The 24,824-nt window shown below is 33.5% G+C and overlaps 2 protein-coding genes across 2 annotated transcripts in view; one reads left to right on the forward strand and one right to left on the reverse strand.

The window, feature by feature from the left end:
• LOC111373947 overlaps positions 1-5,835 on the reverse strand; it is a 17,479-nt gene extending 11,644 nt beyond the window's left edge. The window contains exons 1-3 of the mRNA XM_022996550.1: positions 5,170-5,835; positions 4,862-5,003; positions 4,499-4,758 (exon numbers count right to left, since the gene is read on the reverse strand). Of these exons, the coding sequence (XP_022852318.1) occupies positions 4,499-4,758; positions 4,862-5,003; positions 5,170-5,835 (1,068 nt within the window). The remainder of the gene's footprint in view (positions 1-4,498; positions 4,759-4,861; positions 5,004-5,169) is intronic.
• An 18,452-nt stretch (positions 5,836-24,287) lies between these two features.
• LOC111373949 lies at positions 24,288-24,488 on the forward strand. The gene has a single exon (XM_022996552.1). It carries the CDS (start codon positions 24,288-24,290, stop codon positions 24,486-24,488), a length of 201 nt encoding a protein of 66 aa, XP_022852320.1.
• Positions 24,489-24,824: the final 336 nt, after the last annotated feature.

Here is a 24,824-nt window from a genome sequence, read left to right on the forward strand (position 1 = left end):
AAAAAAATATTTTTTGATAATGATTGTCAAACGGGGGCTAAATATTAGGAAGTAGTTAAAAGCATCAAGAACATAGGCTTTAGGGTTAATTTTAGTACTTGAAGAGAATCTCCAAATCGGGTTCCTTTTTGTTCCTTTCGATAGAAGTTGAAAACTTGAAATAAAAAATTTGGTAAGTCACTCGACCCGCACCGGTAATCGCGAGGATGATTGCGTCCTCACATGGGATGCGTGGGTCTCAAGTGAATAAAAAAATATTGACCCCTCATGTGTATGGTGTGTCAATTCCGAGATCATTCTGTTGGCGCTGTAGCATCAATCAAACACTTGATTGCTAGCTGACAGATGTCCTCGGATGAAAGATTGGATTTTTTTATGTCAACCTCAAAAGAAATGAGATAAGGTTGAAAGCTACAATACTAACTATTTCTAAGTATCATAATTATGTTGTTAGTTGCACGATAGCAACTTTAACACGTAATAAGTTTCAAACAGTAATGAGTGATGAGAGACAAAACTATAACTTCGTTTGTACTATGATTAAGTGCACTTGCTACGCAACAGAATAAGGTCACTAGAAAAATCATGAGCGGATTAATATCCTCTAGTCACAGACCTATAGGACAAAGTTAAACTCATTCAAAAAATTATTATTTTATCGACTCAAATGAGAAAATATTAAACAAAGCCAGACATACACGATCTTAATTTAAACAGGTAGTGATACCTTTTACGGATATAAAGTACGAAAGATTTAGAATATGTGTAGTAACACGCGATTAGTTTGCTTTTTGAAATACTCCTTTAGTTTACACTACTAACGCGGTCGTCAGAGTGTTCTAGATGAGAAATTAAGTTACTGTCGAGCTAATTTTGACCGTCTATATCATTGATATTAAACTTAGAACATGTCGATCTAATGCTAAATAGTGGACAAGTACACTTTCATATCAAGAAAGTTGTACATTAAACGTGGTTTATATGATCTCTAAAAGATTGGTGTTTTCCCCCAAATACTGGAGTTTGGTAAATATGGTTAACATATTAACTATTTCTACATATTTTGGAATGTTTGTTGACAGTTGAAAAAAACAATATTACCAGAATGTTATAAAGAAAAAGGAAAGAAAGAAAAAAAAAAGTTTTAAAGATAAAAAATTCTTAATTTACTCCTCTTCTCGTCTCTTATTATGCACATTTTGCATATTTGCTGCCATATGAGTCAAAGTTGGCCCGGGTTAGAGTTATTCTGAGCCACTGCCCGCTTCAGCAACAAAAGTGGCATATTTTGTTGATACAAGTCAAAGTCATTTTAAAATAGATTTCTTCACTGACCTTGGTAGTGGGTAGGGCACTTTAGTCAGGGTTGGATCTAGGGACGGGGTCGGCTGGCCTACAACTTGTTCTTCCAGCCCAGATGTTAATTAAAAAATTAAGTAATTTTTTTTTTCTGCGTATTAGTCCGTCCTGAATTTTTTTCTGGATCCACCCTACGAATAGCCCATGCTCATGATACCTGGTTTTCTTCGCTATTTGTTATTAAAGAGAACAATTAAGATAAATATAGTGTAGATAATTATTTTATGTTCTACATAGTATCAAAGATTCGATCCAAAAAAAGGAAACCATGTCCAAGTCTACCACTTATGCAATACCAACCTTTGTTTCCACCCTTTTCCCTCTTAAACTGTGTCAGGACTCTTATCTCCTCTTTCTATTTAATCAATCACAAAATTTACAACTGAATCACCATCGGTTATTTGTTCAAACCACTCAGTCTTGCGATGCCTCAAATCATTGACCATATAAAGAATTCTGCTAATTTTGTCCATTATTGCTCAAAGGAAGTGCTATGTGTACACAATGGTGTACATACAACATTACATCTCCCCTCACTTAAAGGAGGCCCACATACAATAAAATATTCGTGGATTCCTTTCTATATGAGGGGGTGTAATCCATTATTCATGGTGTACACATAGAATTATCCATCAAATCTCCTTACGATTTGACGATACTATATTTGGTGACAGTACCAATCTACGATTACCATACTGTTGTGCTTTACTTTCCCTCTTCCTCTCACTATTTTAAATTATCTAAGGTCCATTTTATAGCATCTAATTCCATGAAAAATGTCTCATTCGAGAAATTTATTTTTTACTATAGCTATTTGATACGAAAGTGGCATTTGAGTTCGAATTTCAAGATAAAAACACTTAAAACATATTTTTACCCAATTTCATGGAAATCGAATTCTTATGATTTTGGTGATTTTTTTCTTTTTCAACGTAGGTGGAATTAGTTTATCTTTTCCACGTTTACAATCAAACAGACCCTAATATCCTTTGTGTTCCGGAGATGAAATTTTTTTGTTTTTATTATTATTATTATTTTTTTCCATTTCTACGTTTTGTCAAACAAATCAGATATCAGTTGAATTTTCTACATCTTCTTTCCACGTGAAGGACCGATGGAATGTATACGTGGCCCTACACATTTATTCCTCTCCACCAATTCTTGTCCCATTGTGATAAGAGCAAATGCACCAAGTCATTCAAGCTTCCATTTTCAGTGTCAACTATTATCAGCACCGCCCACACACACTGTCATTTTCTTCGATCTTGGGAGATCACTTGTTGAATCTATCAAACGAAATAAATCCGACATTATTTTCATTGATCATTTCATAAATATATTTCTGATTTATAATTTTATATTTATGCTCCAAAGCAAAAATGAGATGTGCATGACAGTTTTAAACCTATTGTTGAAGAATTCTTTAATGCTCACATACGTACTCTGGTTATATTTTTCTTGCCTCTTTCATATTAGATAATGGCATTTTGCAACTTACTACACCCCGTCGCACACTATAATACAATGGCTTCTCTCAGGGGCAGACCTAGACTTTTAGTACTGTGGGTTCAAAAATTAAGATATACTTTAAAAAAAAAAACATAATATTAATTAAAATAAGTTAATACGTATAAACGTCATATAATTACATCATATCAATATTACTAAATAAAATTTGCTACTTGTTTAGTTTTGTTTACCAATTCACTGACAAATGCTGAGCCGACTTCGAGTAAGTCGATTTGAATGTAAAATGTAAATGAATTGAATAAAATCCGAGATGTAAATGAATTCAAATTTGAGACAAATGTAATTACATTTAATCTATAATAATAATAAAACTTTTGACATTATTCCTTATAAAACTTTCTAATAAAATGATATAAATAATATTGAAAAATTTATCGCGCAAAAATAATAAACATTAATAAAATAATTGAATTTTTTTAAAAGAAAAGACGAGTTGTTCTTTTTTGAGACGTACATTTAACGCATATTTAACTATTTTTTATGTCCGTTTGAACCATTCAATATAAAAACGATGTAATTCTTAAAATGAGCTTCTACAGGACGAACGATTTGTGGATTCGGATAGCATATTATCGCCAATTAATTTTGAAAATTAGCATATTATTGAAATTTTCGAAATCCTAGTTTCAAATGGCTTACTTTGGGGTGTCGTAACTTTTGTTATGGTTGACCATTTCAAACACCTTTTGTAAGCAAAAAAGTAGGCCACGAACACTTCGAAATGGAATTAAGAATGCAATATTTCAACTTTATTTGACATCCCGTAATGAGTGCATCAAAGTAGGTCGTAAAGGGATCAAAACAACTATTTTTTGTGAAAAAAAAACAAAAAACATAAAAAAAAAAAAAGGAAATCAAGGGCAAAAAATATGTGGGGTCATTTGATCCCACATGACCCCATGTGGGTCTGCCCATGGCTTCTTTAAACGCCCTAACACAATCACATAGTAGAAACTGATCTTGCACTCTACCATGTGTCTGTCCTACTCTTATTAAGGTATCTTGTTAAGCACAATCTTGTATATTATAAATCTTATGTCCACGTCTAGTCTACCCATAAATCCCCAGTAGAGTTAAAGACTAATGCTCAGATTATGCTAAACTCGATGTTGTTTGTTATCTTTGATAGTCGTGGTTAAAACCATACACCGACCACAAGTTAGGACATCCGTCACGTCCATTGTATTTTTTGGATAATCTCTCTCCAAAGCAGGGGTGGATCTAGGTTCCACGTTCAGCTAGGACATTTCACTTTGACTTTGACCATTGATCATTGATCGTCGATAATCAACAATCGTATTAAAATTTGATTAAATAATATTAAAAATTGTTAGATATATATGTAAGCATTATATACATATGAAAATATAGTTCAATACAACCCGAAATACTAAAAAAATATACGATAGAACCTTACTCTGTAACTATAAACTTAGACAACTGAATTCTACGGGGTCTCATATTTTAAAAACGTTGCAATATTGCCTCATTCTCAACTTAAAAAAAAAAAAAGATCTTTCTCCACATAAACCACCAAATGGTCATTGAACGACTCATTTCCCATTTTGTTGCACAAGTCACTCTTGATTAAATTCACAGCGGAGAATACCCTTTCAAAACTTGCAGTTGCCACAGGTAATATCAAAACCAAGGTGATCAGCCTATAAACCAATGGAAAATAACAACTACTTCTAGTTTCAATCAACTTCTGAACTACACAAGATATGCTTTTGAGGTTAAAGAAAGCTTCGTCCATTCTCATAAGCATAACAAACTTGTCAAGTTCGGGTCTAAGTAATAAAAGCTCGTCACTATTGAAGTCCAAAGGATAGAACTGGGGAAGACGTACCAATTTAGCCTGATCAAAAGCTGCAAATGAATCTCTTGGACTTAAACACGAAATGCAATCAAAGAGCTCAATAGTTGTTGCTGAAAAACGATCATTGAATTCTTGCAAGATTGAGTCTATCACATGACAAAACAAATTGAGCTGCACGCCTAGGTCGACCTTTCATTACTACAATATCTTCCATATTGGGTACTGAAATATGTCTATCAACATAAAACTCAATTACCTTACTCAACAAAGTATCCCAACCATTATCTCTCTTATTCTGTAATGCATACGTACACAACTTCAATAACCTCATAGTATTCTGAATATCTTGATCCTTTTTTTTGTAAGGCTTGTGAAAGGTTGTTTGTAGGTTCAAGAATTTTAAACATAAAGTGGAGACTGCACACAAACTTAAAATCTTGCATAGTATTCATCTGTCTTACAGCCATTGATTTTTGACCTATATTTTTGTCATCTTCTGATATATTTTCAAGAACATCTATGACGGCATTGAATATACTAATAAAGCGAGTAATTGTCAGTAGATGTGAGCCCCATCTAGTTTCACCTGGGTGTGCTAAACTCATTTCTTGGAACTGATTAGTTCCATTAGTAAGTTCCCCAATATTAAGCTTCTCCAGAATATTAGCATAATAACTTGCTCGAAGAGAATCTACAAGCTTACATGATGCACCAACCAAATTCCCAATAATAGCAAGCATGTTAAAAAAATCACCAAGCATATGATCCGTACGTGCCACAGTAACAACTGCCAACTGAAGCTGGTGAGCAAAGCAATGGATATATATAGCATATGGATTTTCTCTTAAAATTAAAGCTTTTAAGCCATTGAACTCACCTGACATATTGCTTGCTCTATCATAACCTTGACTTCTCAGGCTAGATATGCTCAATCTATATGTAGAAAGCATTGCATCAATGGCATCCTTCAGTGATTGGGCACAAGTATCCGTAACATGAGAAATGCCCAACAAACGCTCCTTCACTTTCCCACTCTTGTCAACAAACCTTAAAACAACTGCCATTTGTTCATTTATAGAATTATCACGAGTCTCATCAACCAAAATTGAAAATAAAGAATCACCCATCTCATTGATAATAGACCTTCTCGTCTCTATGGCACAAAGTTAACCAAATCCTTTTGGATGTTTGGTGAAGTTATTTGGTCATTTCCAGAAGCGTTACTAAATAACACTTCTTCAATTTCTTTACGACGAACTGCATACCAATTTAATAGCTCAATTAAATTTCCTCTGTTAAGAGACTCTTTGGATTCATCATGACTACGAGATGGTAATCCTTACATCAAGAGAAATCTAGTACAATCTAACACCGCAGTCAACCTTGTCCTATAACTATTTTGTTGACTACTCCTCTAGCTAGAAATAACATTGGAGATACTTTGCTTTTGATTCATCAAACTGGTACACTTTGTAAAAGATTGATTATGAGCACTATAAAAGAGCCCAACATGATCTTTCAATGTCTTTTTGTGCTTCCAATCCCTAATGCCGGTCTTGGTGAATATATGTCCACCCCCTTGACCCTCTCTATCAGGTTTGAACAAGTAGCAATGCAAACAATTAGCTGCATCCTTTTCTATACTGTACTCTAACCAATGAAATCCAGAAAACCATTCTTTCCGAAAACACCTATTATCATTTCCCATCAGTCTTCTTAGAAAGTCGTGCCCATATGGTTGATAGGACCTTTCTCCAAGTATGTCATTCTAATATCATCTCTGATATTAGGATCATATGACTCGACAGGGGGACGTTTCCCTAGATCAGATACAAGATCATCAACATTGAATTGAGCTCGAGACTTCTTTGTGTTATTTAACAACACGCGTACTTGGCTAGAAGCAGTGGCCGGACTAGAAGCACAATTAGAACTAGGAAAACTAGGTAACGACTTTCGTTTCGGTTGAAATAATAGATCAATAATCTGCAAAATGCCTCCAATTTAATTTTCGATTAGAATTGATTAAAAAATCACAATTCTTAGTAATAATTCCTAAATCCTAATTTCCTTTGCTACGACTATATGAATTAAACTTTGATTCACTATCACTAATAACATGTACAACACTCGAGCCAGTCAACACTTCAAGTCTCCAAATCTCCAACAGAGTCACTCAACTCAAGTCGTCCAAGATTCCAAGTGCTCAACAAACTCTCAACACCGTCACTTCAGGCATCAACATACAACAAATTGAACAAAGGGTCGGCAAATTGCAGTTGCACCAGCACAATTGCACAAATCAACAAATAAAATACGTCAAGTCGTCAATACAACAACACTCAATTTCTCAACAGTGAGCAGTCAACACACAATAAAAACAGTCAACAGAGACAGAGTTGAGACAATTAGAATTCAGACAACCAAAACAATTCAATTAACCAAATATTCAACTCTTTAACTTTAATTATTAAACTTAATAAACTTTAACTCATCAATCACCAATGATGCAGCCTATAATGCACATTGCTGGCTGCTCGTGCTCGACCTCACCACTCACCTCGAACTTCAGTCCACGGAGTCTGTCCCTGGTCTGGTCGGAGAAGATGGAGATTCGCCCCTAACTCTAAGACTTCGTACATAGCACATTGGTGGCACACGCACGTTCACCGGTTCACCGCCTCCATCTGGTACTACTGTTTCGAATTGAAATTGAGGGTAAGTGGGTAACTAGTTTCTATATAAGGGAAAGGACCAAGGTTTTGCAATTTTGGGGCTGATTTTAGGTTTGGGAGTTGGGAGAAATATCAATTAAAACCAATATATCCAATTAATAAATATGCACCGTCCATTTGAATGGATCCAATTTCCGTATTTGGGCCAATTTTTATTTTTTTTTAAATAGGCCCAATTTCAGTTAGATTAGCCCAAAGAAAAAGTGAAAAAAGCGGTCGTCTTCTCCTCTTTTAGTTACAGCTGAAACTGAGTTCCTTCGTCTACAATTGCTGGGCGTCTGCTACCAACACGATGGTCACTAAACTGACTAAAGACTCCGGTGGAGCCAGCATGAGCGATCACGCCCGGTGCTGGCTCCGCCCCTGCCCCAAAGTCATTGTATTATATTGTTGCTAATCAGATGTAAATTTCTCATCATGTCAACTTCATCAAGTTTGCATTCCCATTTGATTCGTGAACAACCACTAGTATTATTGTTTTCGTTGCTGACTCATCTCATATTTCCCATCCCATGCCCATCCCAATTTATATCCCTACCCATTCAGCGTACCATATTTTGTTAAGCTCTCAGCTTTTTCCACAAGTAAGCTCTTTTAGAGTTCACGTATGACTGAAGTTCTATTGAGAATTCTATTGGGAGTTGGTAGTATACCTTGAAAAATTCTTGAAGAAGTCAAAGAGGTATAAGGAGAATAATCACGTGAAGACTGTTCGCCAACCTCATAGATGTCGTTCAAGCAAAAATTGCAATAACTCCATCGCTTGCTAACTATGCCAGGTGCTCGAGCGGTGGCCGGTGGATGCACAGCTTGCTAGTTGCGAGACCACCGCTCGAGTGATGGTGTTATCCGGTGCAAATCCTAGTCATTATTTTGGTAGTTTTTATATTCATATTCTACCTCAAATACTCCATTATTTGTTAGGCCTATTATATTAGGACCCTACCATATGTTATGCTCTTCGTTATGCTATATATAGGATTAATTTCATCTCTTGAAATCATCCAACTTTTGCAGCCATTTGATATAGTGAATTTTCTCCTCTTCTACTCGTGTTTTTTCCCGTAGTAGGTTTTCATGTAAATTTTGTATTCTTGTTCATATATTTTTATATTTTCATTTTTCATTTTTCATAAAAAATAGGCATTAGAATAATGTTTGATTTTCAGTTATGGCAACCATGAAATTCGATATTTCGCTTTTGGATCACAACACTAGGTTTTCGTTACAGCAAGTAAAGATGAGGGTTGTCCTTGCACAAGTAGACTTGGATGATGCCCTGTTAGATTTGATAAGATGCCCTCAATTTGGATGCAGGAGGAAAACAATGTAGGGATCGAAATGCCCTATCTCAAATTCATCTTCATCTATCAAATCAAATTCTTTAAGACACTCTAAATGAGGAAACTTCCACTATGTTATGGTTACAATTGGAGTAATTATACATATGGAAATTGTAACTAGTAAATTGCATTTGAAGTAATGATTGTATTCTTATCACATGACAGAAGATGCGTCTATAGAAGATCACCTAAATTTTCTTTATGAAAATTTTTACTAATCTGGAGACCCTAGAGGTCAAGTATACTGAAGAAAATTTAGGGTTAATCGTCTTGTGTTCGCCGCCGTCTTCATATATGCCTTTTAGTGAAACTATTTTTTACAATTATAACACTCTGACCATAGATGAAGTATATGATACTTTGTTTTCAAATGAGAAGATGAAGCAGCTTATGATTGGATCTGAAGCTCAAGCAAAGGGTCTTGTTGTTCATGGTGGTTACGTGAGGGCATATTGAAGTCTAATTACAATGATAAAATTTGTAATTATTGTAGAAAAGGGGGCACATCAATTTTGATTACTATAAGTTGCAGGATAAGGATAAAATAGCTACTATAAATTAGAAAGGAAAATAACTAGAAAATCTAGGTAAAGCCAGTGTTGCAAAAGATTGCTATAGTAATGGAGAACTTCTAGTTATTTCTAATAGTGACTCCAAACCTTACGAGGATTAGTTTCTTAATACATCTTACACGTTTCATATGTGCTCTAATCAAATTGGTTTTCAAAGGTGCTAAGATAATGAGAAATAATGCTCCTTGTAAGATAGCTGGTATTGGAACGATAAGAATTAAAATATTTGATGATATGAGACATGTTTCAGATTTGAAGAGAAATTATATATATTTGTGTATTCGTTATTCAGAAGGGCACAAGTACACTATTGAAAGTAGGGTCTTGAAGGTTAGCAAATGCGCTCGTATTATGATGAAAGGGTACAGAAGATCTACCTAGTTATATGTGTTACAGGGTTTTACAAGATTATTGATACAAATTAATAGAGATCAGACACATAGGTCGAGTTTGATTTTGGGTCAATAACTAGACCAGACTTTATATTTTAGCTTTGTTCAGAAGTTAAGGGTAGTGCCACTTTGCTACCACCATGTAGTTATGGCAAAAAACCTATCGCCGCCTCGCCCCGAAAAATTGGTGGGGCGAGGTGCGTAAAGAGCAAAAAATAATAATAAAATAATTTTATTTATAGACAATTTACTAGTTAAAAATTCATTTTTGAATTTGTTTTTTAATTCTCTAATAATAGCATAACTCGAAATACTGAAAATGTAGAAAAAAAATTAAATGGGGCAAAAAATTGGGCAAAAAATTGCCTTGCCCCTGTCCGGTCTGAGGTAGGGTAGGAGGGCGCCGAACCTATCTCGTTGCCATCCCTACCACCACCAGTGATACCACATTATTCTATTGTTAAATATATCCAAAAGAAATATTAGACCTCTACATAAGTGCGGTTACACTGATTTGGTTGCTTATGCTTTGAGTGTTGCCAAAGGTATTGATTCCATTGAAAAACCTTCTAAGAGGAAGTTAGGTGTGTTGATTCGATTTTGTTGAAAATCTTGAAAAGAGAAGATCTCTTACAGGGTACAATTTTACTATTGGTGATTGTGTTTTCAATTGGAAAGCTATTACGTGGTATAAGAGGTTTGGCTCATTTTTAGTCACTCATGGCTTTAAGAAAACAATTTATGATAGCTCTATTTATTTTAAGAAGTGTGGTGATGGGTCGTTTGTGTATCTAACCTTTTATGTTGATAGTAACCAAGGATAAGGGAGAAATAAGAAAAGTGAAAGCCTAGCTCAGTGAAGAATTTGATATTATTGTGAGCAAAGTTGGTACCTAAAATAATACTATTGATATGATGACCAAGTTACTTACTATAGTCAAGTACGAGCATTAGTTGAACTTGGTTAGTATTTGTTCATTGAGTTTACCCTTAAGCTTTTGTAGAAAGGTGAAGTTTTATTATTTCCATTGGAATTCGTGTCAAGGTGAAAATTTGTTAGAGTTTGAGTGTAACTAGAACTCTATTGAGAACTATTGTGAGTTTTGTAGTATGCCTTGAAAAAGTCAAAGATGGATAATGAGAAGAAATCGCGTAAAGCCCGATTGCCAATTGTACATGTAGTGCTCGAATGGAAATCGCAATAACTCCACCGATCGCTAATGTCGCACTAGTACTCATGTGGTAGATACATCTCTTGTTAACAAGAATATCACCGCTCGAGCAGTGGTGTTATCCGATGCAAGTCTTAGATACAATTTTTACATTTATGAATTATCTCAAATATTCCATTATTTGTTAGACTTGTTATATTAAGAGCCCACCATATGTTAGGCTCTTTTTTGTATTAAATATTAGAGTAATTACATCTCTTAAAATCATCCAATGTTTGCAATTTTCTTTAACATAGTGAATTTTCTCCTACTCTGTTAATGATTTTTCTCGTCTGGGATTTTCACGTTAAACTTGTGTTATTGTTCTTATATTTTCATGTTGTCAATTCTCATTTTTTGTAATAAGCACCATATCTCAACAATCATAAATTGATGAAACTGCAGCTAACCTGTACTATTAGCTTCCATTCCTCATTTGCCACGCCCTAGTTCCAATTTCCCCTACAATTAACCTAATGCCCGCTTACACATTTAAGCAAGCTTCACCCTCTGTCTACAATTATTGTGCATCAGATCCTTTTTTTTTTTTTTTTTGTTTCTTAGAACATTAGAAGCCCTTCTCTCTAAGCTTATAAATGTTCATCCGTGGACTTCCCTAACAAAGTCATGAACCTATTAAAAAAGGAACCTTTATACGTACCTTACCACAACTGAGAACATCGAAGCCACATTTCCATCATAAGATCTTAAGCATCCTCATTGGCATACTATCATATTCGATGAAATGTATTACTTTGAAATGGTAACTTGATTCTTGTCCTTCCTCATTTGCTCCAAAAGTTGATTGGTTATAAGTCAATTTATCGAAGTAAGAGTAAGGATGATGGCTCGCTTGATCAATATAAAGCTCGATTAGTTCCTAAAGGGTTCCATCAACATCCTATTATTGACTTGACAAGACATTTTGTCTTTTGTTATACTAAAAGCTATTTACCTCATTTTTAGTTTTGCCTTGACCTCTAATTGGTATCTCCTTCAGCTAGATGTCAACAATGTCTTTCCTGATGGCATGTTGATCTAGTACATGGCTCAACATTCTAAGTTTATAATGTTGGGCCTTTTATTGATACCCAAAGAATCTTAGGACAATGTTTAACGGTTAGTTTCATAGATTTCACCTAAGGATTGAATTAACACCACAAGTTGGGACCAAAACCAGCAGCTTGATCCAAAACTTAATGAAGCCATTCGAAGCATTTTTATGTTGCTCATGGCCCATTTCATAGTCATGGCTGATTTGTGTGGTTGACTTAACTAATTGGCTACCTATTATCTTCCATTTCTTTGTGAATTGTTTTAAGAGTAGCTATAGAGATTAAAAACAACATGAGTTGTTTCTTTCTTCTTTATGAGTATTTTGAGGCAACTTTGTGTTCATTTTCTCCTCTTTTTGTGAGTGCCATATTCACATTTTCTCTATCCCACATATCCTTTGTATATTTTTGGGCAACCTTAGTGGCTTTTTGGGTTGTTCTTTATGGTGTTAGATTAATCTTATGGTGGTTTAAACTGAACCATAATCATCAACTTATTAGTTTTGTACATAGAAGCTTCATTTATGGTGTAATTTTATTCAAAAAATAGTATCAGAGCCACAAATTTAGTTATATTGATGTGAAAAATATTATAAGAAAAAGCAAGACATGAACATGCAAAAAAAAGGCCAAAAATTTGTTGAAAATCTTCAAACTTGGATATGCAATTCCATTTTCATGCCAAGCCAAGCATCAAAAGGACACCATATTCTAACTCCAGACGATGAGGTTGAGATACATCGCCAATGTGTGTGATCCATAGGGCAGTAGAGGCAGCAGCACGTGAGACCCATGTGCAAGGCGGTGACGATGCATAGCAATGTGTGTGGTGGTTTTCAATGACAATCCCTGAAGACAATGTTCTCGTGTTTGCTCTATGGACCTACAATGGTGTTAGTTTTCTATTTCAAGCAATATATTGATTCTGGATAGTTTTGCTCTTAGTCATTCGGTTGTCAATTCTTGTTGCTATCTTGTCATAGTCATTGAAAACTTTAGGGCAGCTAGTTTAGTTTTGATTTGAGTAAGCTCATAATAGGGAATACCCTAAGCCTGGGAACCAAGGCCTAGCCATCATTTGTTTGCGGTCGCATTCCAACTTTGTCCGCCGACAGCTGAATGTTTCGATCTGGTTCGATTCATGATCGCATCTACAAACCTTATCCTGTAGGACTTTGTTAATTGAATCTTGAGCAAGTAATATAATGGTAAATTAAGTGTCAAGCGTACAAGGATTATGTGTTTGATCTTATTAAAGTATAACCTTAATCGAATAGAAGATAGAATTATAACGAATGAATGTCTAATTTATCACACTTGAAAGCAAAGTAAAAACTTTCAAATTCGTGAGATGTATTGTTAAGATGTAGAATCTCCATTGTTAATCCATTTTAGTTCAACAATTTAAATTGACATTTCGAAATCATGCTCGGTGGTGACGTTCCTATTTTAATTAATAGCTTTTCTCGATAGCAATTAAATCTAATCCTACACGGGAATTTCCTATATTTCTATGAAAGATATGAATGAGGAATAAAGCATTAAACGAGCTAGAACACCTATAAAAATCATGTGAAACATAAAGGTATAACTCTATCATTTACGAACCTCACAAAGTGCATTATTAAGTGCTAAATGAACCCACTATCTCTCTCGATGATAGTAAAACCCACAAACAATTCAGCTAATGGCCAATTAATTGAAAAGCAAACTAAACCTTGATAAATACCCAACCATTCAAATAAATTAATATCAATCAAATCATTTAAGCAAAAACTTTATAATAAGGGTTCATCTCATCCTGGTAATGAAAAGAGTCTAGCCAAGCATAATTAAAATTACAAGAACACATTTTAAGGTTAATCAACAACACTTGAAAATTAAATAATTGACAAGAAATCCTGAATTCTTGAATGTCTTCGATGAATTCTTGATATATCTTGTTGTTTCCTTCCAATCCTTGTACAAGTTTCATAGTATAAAATGTGCTTAATAGTTTTCTTGCAATTCTTTGGTTGAAATATCTCACAAGTATGAATATGTCCTCTTCTTTAATATAATTATTCCAAGTTTTTGAGTTGTCTATTGCATATAATAGGCCCTCCCATGTGAATTACAAGAACATATTTTAAGGTTAATCAACAACACTTGAAAATTAAATAATTGACGAGAAATCCTGAATTCTTGATATATCTTGTTGTTTCCTTCCAATCCTTGTACAAGTTTCATAGTATAAAATGTGCTTAATAGTTTTCTTGCAATTCTTTGGTTGAAATATCTCACAAGTATGAATATGTCCTCTTCTTTAATATAATTATTCCAAGTTTTTGAGTTGTCTATTGCATATAATAGGCCCTTCCATGTGTATGGAACGTTCTGGTATTTATATAACTCGAATCTAGGTCAAAGATATCGTCCAAATTATTGCCAAGTTGAGTTTTAATCGTATAAGGAAACCTGAGATTCATCTAAAATCTTGTACTAAGCGGTAGCATTGTACATTGGGATGCGACTGCATAGTTCACTTGTTGAACTCCAAATTCCTCCCCACATGTGTGGATGGGATTGTATGGATTTTTGAACTATGCAAGCGCATAGTTATAGGGCTTTTTTTTTCCTAACGACTTTCAGTATTTCGGTCATGTCTTCCTCTTTCGATATTCGATTGAGATGATTTAAACTGCATTGGAAGGATAACTCAAATGTATACAATTCTTTCAAAGATATAATTTTTCCAATTCGAACATTTGCGATGCCAAAATTGGGTTCATATAGAGATTGAAAATCTAAAGCATAACTTTTTCGCCTAAAAGTTGATACGTGATAATATTTTGACTATGTTTCATCCCTTTGACTTTTCCTCATTCTATAGATCCATAACACTCTTGAATCTTCTTTGTAAGGTTCAACATAACTTTTCAATAGTTGCACTTTAGTCCTCAAACTTTGATTTTGCTTCTTTTCAGCCCTTTTCTTTTGTAATCTTGTTCTTTTATCTTTCCATTGTATCCAATTAAAGTCATGGCATCTTCGATCTTCATTTCATTGCCTATCTCATCTATGGGTTATTTGAAATTTGGTCCTTGTCTTTGGGATTACACTTGTTTTAAAAAAAATATTACTATTTAAGCCCTTAATATGTGTATAAAATACACTTATCACATCACATGTGTATAACTATGTGTTATTTGCTCTTGATTGATCTCTATGTAAATTTGATTGTACCGAGTATGACCTTATCTCTTGGTGAGTACATGGAGTAAGTACGGTATGTGTTTTGGGGTTAAGATACTAGTAAGGTCTGTGCTTCCAATTTATTTTGGATAGCTTGATTAGGCAAGTATTATATGAACTTGGTTTTTTTGGCTTGCAAGTTTGTTAAGTATTAATGTGGATTTTGTTAATTTTTTGGTACCCAATAAATATCGGGATGATGATGTTTGATAGTTTAACATTTCATTTAATTGGGTTCGGTCAAGGATTGAATTAATGCCATAAGTTGGAACCTAAACCAAAGGCTCAATTCACAACTTAATCGGGCAAACCAAAGCAATTTTTCAGTTACACGTTGCCCTAGTTTTTAACTTATCATTTCAAAAAAAAAAAAATCAGATTTTAACTTTATTCTTTCAAAAATCAGGTATACCCTATCAAACCTGCCCTACCCTTTAACTTTAATTCATTTTCTATCCAAACAAAAGGTCATAGAACTTCTCCACCAGCTTCTAATTCTTCACTATCAATTATTTCTTCGACGATAAGCACAGTGGCAGTAGAGCGGCGCTCATCATTGCTATATGCGAAGTAGTGTCATGCGCAATGGAGATTGCATGGTTTTTGTTGTATCATTTACCATGTACCATTTACTCTTAGTAATCATCGCTATTTGCCAGAGTTTTGAGGTGATTTTTGTTAGTGGTTGTTGGTGGTTTGTAAATGGTGGTGGTTGTTTACAATTTGCAAATGGTCGTTATTTGTGGTGGTTGTAATTGTGCACAACGTTAGGTTGATGTTGGTGTAGTGGAGTGGGGTGAGTGGGATGAAGAGTGTTTGTGACCAATTATTTTAGTGATTGTCCCCAATAAAATGGTTAATTTGTGACCAATAAAACCTATAAATTAGGTAATTTGTGATCAATAAAATAATATGTTACCTAAAAGATGTGTGATTACGACTAAGACTCACAATTTGTGTCTTTTTTTATTGTGACCATATGTGATTTGTGAATGTGATCATAATTGTGTGTTATTGTGACCTTCAACCAGTTATTATGACCTTGACATGTTATCAAGTGGTCACTTGATTTTTGAAATTTCTTTACAAGTTTCTTATTTCTGAAAATGTATCTTTAAATCTTTGTAGTAATGTATTTTTCCTTTTTTTAGTTAATGCTGCTCATGGTCCATTTGATAGTTTTAGCACATTGGTGTGGTTGACTGAACTAATTGGATACCTATATATATCTCCTTTCTTTGTGAATTATTTTAAGAATGGCAGTTGAGATTAAAAACAACAGCAGTGTGTCCTTCCACTTTGTGAGCATTTTGTTGTGGCCGTGTGCTCCTTTTCTCTTTCCTTTGTGAGCGCCACCTGCACCTTACCTTTGTGGGACAAATCCTTAGTGGATTCCTCGACAACTCAGTGGCGTTTTTGGATTGTGGTTTCTTGTGGTGGATTAAACTAAGCCGTAATAATCAAGATATCAGTTTTGCACGTTGAAGCTTCATTGGTTGTGTAATTATATTCGACACACGATTATCTACTCAATATTGATTCATTGCCAACACAGCAAGCGAAATTCTTTGACTTAAATCATTGCTTCATGAACTCGACATTCAAACTACTTAACACTATTTATTTAATGTAGCAATGTTGTGACCGTTTATGTATGCGCCAATTCCGTATTCTGCTCAAAAGCGAAGCACATAAAATTGATATACAATTTATTTATTTATTTATTTATTTTTATTTGTTTTGTTTATGTTCAAATGATGCACTCACAAAACCATTTTCTTTAGCTCACTTTCATTATCTTCATTCCAAGATTGAAGTCTCTGATGGGTCCAATCCATCATCTTGTACGAATATACTAGAGATAATATCTATGATAAATATTCCATGAAAATATTTATCTTTATTTTATACACGGATATCCGTGGCCCATTATCTACCCCTTGTATGAATGGTCATGGAGACTTTATTTTTTATTGATTACTACTCAAGATAGATGTATCTCTATCTTCTGTTCGATAAGGAAGAAGCGTTTGATGCTTGTAAGGTTTTCAAAAACAGGGGCGGGGAGGGAATGGTAACGTCATATATGGGTGGGTACTCTTATGGAAAGTACATAGAGGAGTAATAAGTGACAGGAACATATCATTCTTTTGCTCATTCGTAGTAAATGTTACTTAGTCATTTACCATAGTAGTTAGCCAATACTCTAGTTATCCTTATACAAAAGTGTAGTTCCCCTTATTTGTAGTTCACTTTGTATAGAATATAGATAGAACAAATGATCAATAGAAGAGTGGCTAATTCTCTTCTAAATATTGTCTTTATTTTATATTCTACATTTGTTGCATTCCATTCATTTGGAGCTAAAATCACTCAGTTAGAAACATATAATTGCAAGGAAAGTTTTTTCTGCAAGAGTCTTCGGTGGTTTCTACTTTCTTCCGCATACTAGAATTCACCATCTTAACAAAATTTTAAAACGTGAAATCTAATGTTTAAGAATATCCACTAATTTTCCAAGTCATTCGAAATTTATCTTTCGAAACTAAATAAAAAGAAAGGTTAAAAGAATGCAAAACAAGGTATGAATTAGTAGGAAAAACGTTTTTATAAACTTATAAAACTGTCCTAAACACAAGCAGAATGATGACTATTGAAACTAAAATGAATAGAAATGTCAAAAGGAAGTAAAATAAAAAGTTTTGAATTAGTAATTTTTAAAAAAAAAAAAAAAAAACTTAAGACAGTCCTAAAAGCAAGTAGGATGATTGATGTTGGAATTTAAAGTTTAAGTATTATATTACAGAATCAAAAGACTATTATTGTAGTACAACAGATATAAAAGAGATATAAAAGTTAAAGACTGCTTCTTCCGAAATCCTTAGTTTCAAGTTTATAAAAATATCACTTACATATCTTACAAAGTAAAACTTAGTTTAAAGTTTTAAGATTCTTGACTTAAATAAACAAAGAATTAAAGTGAATATGTATCGATATAATCATGCAGGGACGGAGTAGGGATGGCAATAAAACCCACCCCGCCTCAAATGGGGCAAAAAAATCCATCCCGAATGGGTGGGGTGGGGTGGGGTGGGGTGAGGCGGGGCGAGGATGCCCGGCCTTGAACCCGCCTTGTGAAGGAAAAAAATAAAAAATAATTTTATTTCTAGACAATTCACCTTTTAAAAATTCATTTTAAATTTGTATTTTATTCTCTAATAATAACATAACTTGAAACTTTGAAAATGTAAAAAAAATAAAATAATAATAAACGAGGCAAAAAGTTGTCCCGTCCCTGCTCCCTCGGGGCAAGGTTTTGGGGAACGGAGCGGGGCAGGGTGGGGCACTACACCCTGAACCCGCCCCGTTGCCATCACTAGGACGAAGTGGACTACTGAAAACAATCACTGGGGTTAACATATACTGATTCAAATATTATGTCTCGAACGGCACAATTCAATGAAAATACATTTCCTTTCACTGAAATATAATGTCCAAAGGATATGTATTTACAATAAAAAGATTTTGAAAAGATTCTATTCATTGTCGTGTAGGGTTACAATAAAAAGATATACGAGTTTTCAGCCAAATATGCTCTAGAAAAATTCCATAATATTCTAATGTTTTCCAAAAGTTTCTATGTATTTGAGCAACTTAAATTTGGCATTAATTTTTTATGCACTCGAAATTAATTTCAAGCAACTAAATTAACTTTGAAAATCTACTCACGGTGTAGAACTAGTTCGACATTCAAATATCTAGTACCGACCAACGGCTTCAACTTAAATAATTAGTCAAAAATCTGTTCAAACCAATTTTCCAAACTAATTTTCAACAATTTCCCACATGAACAAAAATTAATGAAAATGACTCTACATACACTAAGATTACATTGTGCCAGGTACATTGTGGGTTGAACATTCTGATGTCCAGTCACTGCCAAAAAGAAGATTACAAGGGACCACAAAAATTGGTCGCTGAATGATATTTTCTGGTATTTGAAATGTTTCACCGACCATTATATCCTAGTCACTGGTTAGTTGCAAATTCATTGTCAGTGAACGAAATTGGCAACCAAATAAGTGTAGTCGCTATAAACATAAATCTTTATCAACCGAATAACTGTGGTCGCTAATCATGTATTCTGGTCACTATATACAACATTATGATATGATTTAGGTTGGTAAAAATTCATCTCCAGCACATTTCTTATCATAAAATGGATATGAGTCATATTTCAAGCGCTCATTGATTTTTTATAACTTGGTTATCCCATTGAACTAACATCTTGGGATTTTCAATCAACAATGCTGGGTCATTATTATTAAAATTCTTACATAGTAGGCTTTAAAATAATTATCCTCGATCTGCTGTATACTTGATCTCTTGGTAAACTTTTAAAAGTGGATCCACGTTATTACACCATATAAGATCAATTATTTTATTATACTATGTCTTTGATATATTTGTCGATGCTGACACAATACAATAAATTTATATCTTAATAAAAGTAGCCAGCTATCACAATTAATTTTTGGATAATAGACATAAGTCGCCAATTAAGAATTCCGACCCCAATTTTCGAAATAACGTGCTTATTTCTAGCTTTATTTAAAGCTCTAACTCGACCTACAAATACACAACATATTTGGAGAATTTCTAATGCACGAAATCATTGTGAAACATTTTTTTTTTTGAATCCTTGGTACTAGATATTCAATAACCATTGAATCCATTATGATGCATTTCATCGCTTGAATACTCTTCATACATTTCAATACTATTTTTTCATATCCAATATAAATATAATAATTGATTTTCATTCTCATTTTAAGCACTTTTGAATTAGGGAACGCCATCTTTGTGAATCCTCCTCATACTTTTAAAATTAATAAAGGATTTTCTACTTTTCCATTTTCATAGAATTTTTCTCATGACTTATTAAAAATGTAACTTATAAACAATGATATCCCGTAACTCCTTAGATGTGAATTTAATTTTCTAGTAATGCTATTCTCTTTTCAACCGTTTCACTATAATTTTGTTGAATGAATTCCTAACTCATGCTTACATTGCTTTTAACTGGGCCAATAATTGAACCCAAACGTTCACGTTGATTTATTTAGTTGTTCGTGCCCATATCTTTGTATCATCAAATAAGAAATTTTACTCTCATTCTTCCTTGCTTTCCTTCTCACTAATGGATAATTCATTATTAACATGGGAAAAATTCTTATATCAAGCCTTAAGCACCCCCATTTAATTCATAGTAAAGGGCATGATGAGTAACATAAAGAAGGTAATTTTATTACAAATAAACCTTTTCAATTTCCAATGAATGAACCATACGGAATTTATCATGCGGGATGTGTAAAGATTTTGAGAAGATTCTACTCATTGTCATGTAGGATTACAATCAAAAAGATATACGAGTTTTCAGCCAAATATGCTCTAGAAAAATTCCATAATATTCTAATGTTTTCCCTAAGTTTCCATGTATTTAAGCGACTTAAATTTGGCATTAATTTTTTATGCACTCGAAATTAATTTCAAGCAACTAAATTAGCTTTGGCAATCTACTCACGGAGTAGAATAAGTTCGACATTCAAATATCTAGCACCAACTAACGGCTTCAACTTAAATGATTAGTCAAAAATCTGTCCAAACCAATTTTCAACGATTTCCCAAATGAACAAAAATTAATGAAAATGACTATACATACACTAAGATTACATTGTGCTAGGTACGTTGTGGGTTGAACATTCTGAAGTCCAGTCACTACCAAAAAGAAGATTACCAGGGACCACAAAAATTGGTCACTGAATGATATTTTCTGGTCGTTGAAATGTTTTACCGACCATTATATCCTAGTCACTGGTTAGTCGCTAATTCACTGTCGGTGAAGGAAATCAGCAACCAAATAAATGTAGTCGCTATAAACACAAACCTTTATCGACTAAATAACTGTGGTCGCTAATGACTTATTCTGGTCGCTATATACAATATTATGATATGATTTAGGTTGATAAAAATTCATCTCCAGCGACAAAAAAAAAAAATTATATTTTGAGCAACCAGGTATATTAGCGGCTATTTCCCATCCTTTAGAGACCAATATTGGTCGATAGTGGTGTACCAATCGAGATAAAATTTTGGATTTTGAATGATAAATATACCTACCAAATTGTGGTGGGAGAAGTTTACTGACAACGACCAATTCGTGGTTGCTGAATCTATCCCTTTATCAGCAACTATTAATTGGTTGGTGGATGTCAATTTTTTTTCCCTTTTTTGAAATCGTTTAACAACCAAATCTAGTAGTAAATGTTAAATTAATAGATTAAGAAAGCAACATTTTTTTTTTTTGTTCCCTCTGATATTTTGTCAAATCCTTCAATTCGACTTTCAACAACCACAAAGTTCATACTAAAAAGGCCACAGTAAGAACAACAATGAAATTAACTAAAAGTATACAATAATAACTACAAAGGATAATTGTTATAGCTTATGTAACAAGTGTTAATAATCTCTACATAATTCTAAATGTCCTACACTTAACCTAAAAAATATAACTTCTGAAATTTTCCTTGTGACTTCAACAATATAATCACAATACTATGGCACTAACTGATGAAGGTGGTGGAGGCGGATCATTATTCGGTCTTGGAGGATGCTGACTCATATCTATTCGTGCAACAAGACTCTGAATAAGTAAAGCATGTTGTTCAAGACGTTGTGTAAGCTCTCTAAAAGTATCATCTTTCTCCTTATCTCGTTGAGCAAGAATTTCCAACTTTTCCATTAACCCAGGAGTTGTGCATGTGTTGATATATGACTTGCGTGGAGCAGGTCCAATCCCAGAAATAGTTCCAGCACTCTTATCAAAAAAATGAACACATATTGCTATTTCATCCATAATGGATGTATCATTCCCTAAATGTGCTTGTTGCAACTCCACCGTCTCTTATTGTTGTATAATATCAAAAGATTGTTAAAATAATTAACATTTATTAAAATAATATATTGGCATTATAAGTAATATATCTTACATATCGCGACTCGGCTAGTTAGTCATCGCATCATATGAGAAAAAATACATCCAATATTTAATGAACACTAAAAAATGAAATAACACCATAGGACAATGAAAAAGCTTTTGCTTTAGCTTCAGGGTAACATTTAAAAGACATATTTTAAGAGACATTAATTTTTCCAGATGTGCCGGTTTCCAGTAATGATAAACAGCAAAAATCAGTTTATATAGAAGTACCAACATTCTTGTAAAATATTCGGAATGTAGGCAAAAAGGTGATTGATGTTTCACCCGAACAATATAAATTCTTACAATTTCTAATGGAAGATGATAATGACATCATTTCTACTCCTCATCATCATCATCTTTAATACTTGCAAATGTAACTCCATTAATCATTCCTAGATATCCTAAGTGCTTCAGAGAATTCATGCACCGAACATTCTTATGAAAGCAATCCCAATTGACAATTACATAAGTGATCTCCTATTAAGAGTATCATTACACCACACTTAGTTTGTTTATGTAAGCTATATAGATAATTAAAACTTTAACTAATCATAAACAATTGTTAGATAGCACATTTCTTATCATAAAATGGATATGAGCTATATTTCAAGCGCTCATTGATTTTTTATAAGTTGGTTATCCCATTGAATTAACATCTTGGGATTTTCAATCAACAATGTTGGGTTATCATTATTGAAATTCTTACATAGTCGGCTTTAAAATAATTCTCCTCAATATACAGTATACTTAATCTCTTGGTAAACTTTTAAAAGTGGATCCACATTATTACACCATGTGAGATCAATTATTTTATTATAGTATGTCTTTGATATATTTGTTGATACTAACATAATACAATAAATTTATATCTTAGTAAAAGCAGCTAGCTATCACAATGAATTTATGGATAATAGACATAAGTTGCCGATTAAGAATTCCGACCCCAATTTTTGAAATAACGTGCTTATTTCTAGCTTTATTTAAAGCTCTAACTCGACCTACAAATACACAACATATTTGGAGAATTTCTAATACACGAAATCATTGTGAAACATAATTTTTTTGAATCCTTGGTCTAGATATTCAATAACCATTGAATCCATTACGATGCATTTCATCCCTTGAATACTCTTCATACATTTCAATAATATTATTTCCTATCCAATATAAATATAATAATTGATTTTAATTCTCATTTTAAGCACTTTTGAATTAGGGAACGTCACCTTTGTGAATCCTCCTCATACTTTTAAAATTAATAAAGGATTTTCTACTTTTCCATTTTCATAGAAATTTTCTCATGAGTTATTAAAAATGTAACTTATAAACAATGATATCCCGTAACTCCTTAGATGTGAATTTAATTTGCTAGTAATGCTATTCTCTTTTCAACCGTTTCATTATAATTTTGTTGAGTGAATTTCTAACTCATGCTTACATTGCCTTTAATTGGGCCAATAATTGAACCCAAACGTTCACGTTGATTTATTTACTTCTTCGTGCCCATATCTTTGTATTTCGTCATCATCAAATAAGAAATTTTACTCTCATTCTTGCTTGCTTTCCTTCTCACTAATGGATATTTTATTATTAACATGGGAAAAAAACATATATCAACCCTTAAGTACCCCCATTTAATTCATAGTAAAGGGCATGATGAGTAACGTAAAGGAGGTAATTATATTACAAATAAACCTTTTCAATTTCCAATGAATGAACCATACGGAATTTATCATGCGGGATATGTAAAGATTTTTTGGGCACTTCCTGGAAATGAAAAATGGAGACTCATTAACTCAGCGATGAAATCTTCATTAATTTGAGAATAAATTGGCGTGATAGTGGAGGAAACGGGCACAAAATGTACTTAAGCGTGAATCCGCATTAAATTCATCATGTAACCTGCTTCACCTTTTCCAATTCCTAAACCTTTATAACCACATTTCCACCCCCATTGCACTGTATCGAAGAAAATTTGTTCCATAGACATAGATGATGATGTATTGGGGTCCGGTTTTCGGGGCCGTTGTGCTGTTCGTTCTGTTGTCGCCGGGTCTGCTGATTCAGATTCCGGGTGGTAACTGGTACTTTGAGTTTGGAAACTTCAAGACTAGTGTGGTATCCATACTGGTTCATTCTATTATATATTTTGGTTTCATTTGCGTTTTCCTGTTGGCTATTGGTGTTCATATGTAGATGGGCTGATTTTTATCAATTGAATAATGTACTCGGATTTCAAAGGAATTGAATTCTATTTTCGATTACCAAATTTTTGTGCTCGATTTTTCGTTTTAATTGAATCGAATTGCTCGTTGGAGCTTAATAAACTTTAATAGCATATTAAGACTAGAGTTTCAAGTTAAAATGTTAATTTTATTAAGAGGATTAATCGAGACATTTAAATTTGTTCTATACTTTCATTTCTATTCGATGCGAAATTTTATCCACACTTTTGTCAAACAGTTTCTGCGATCTCGTGTAATTATTCTAAAAGTGTATGCTCTAATGTTATTAGAAGATATGTTGAAAGTG

This window comes from Olea europaea, unplaced genomic scaffold (genome assembly GCF_002742605.1).
Source record: "Olea europaea var. sylvestris unplaced genomic scaffold, O_europaea_v1 scaffold1185, whole genome shotgun sequence".
NCBI classification, from domain to species: domain Eukaryota; kingdom Viridiplantae; phylum Streptophyta; class Magnoliopsida; order Lamiales; family Oleaceae; genus Olea; species Olea europaea.

Excerpts from the sequence above, each read along its gene's own strand:
- LOC111373949 (XM_022996552.1), top strand. The coding sequence starts at position 24,288 with ATGATGTATTGGGGTCCGGTTTTCGGGGCCGTTGTGCTGTTCGTTCTG.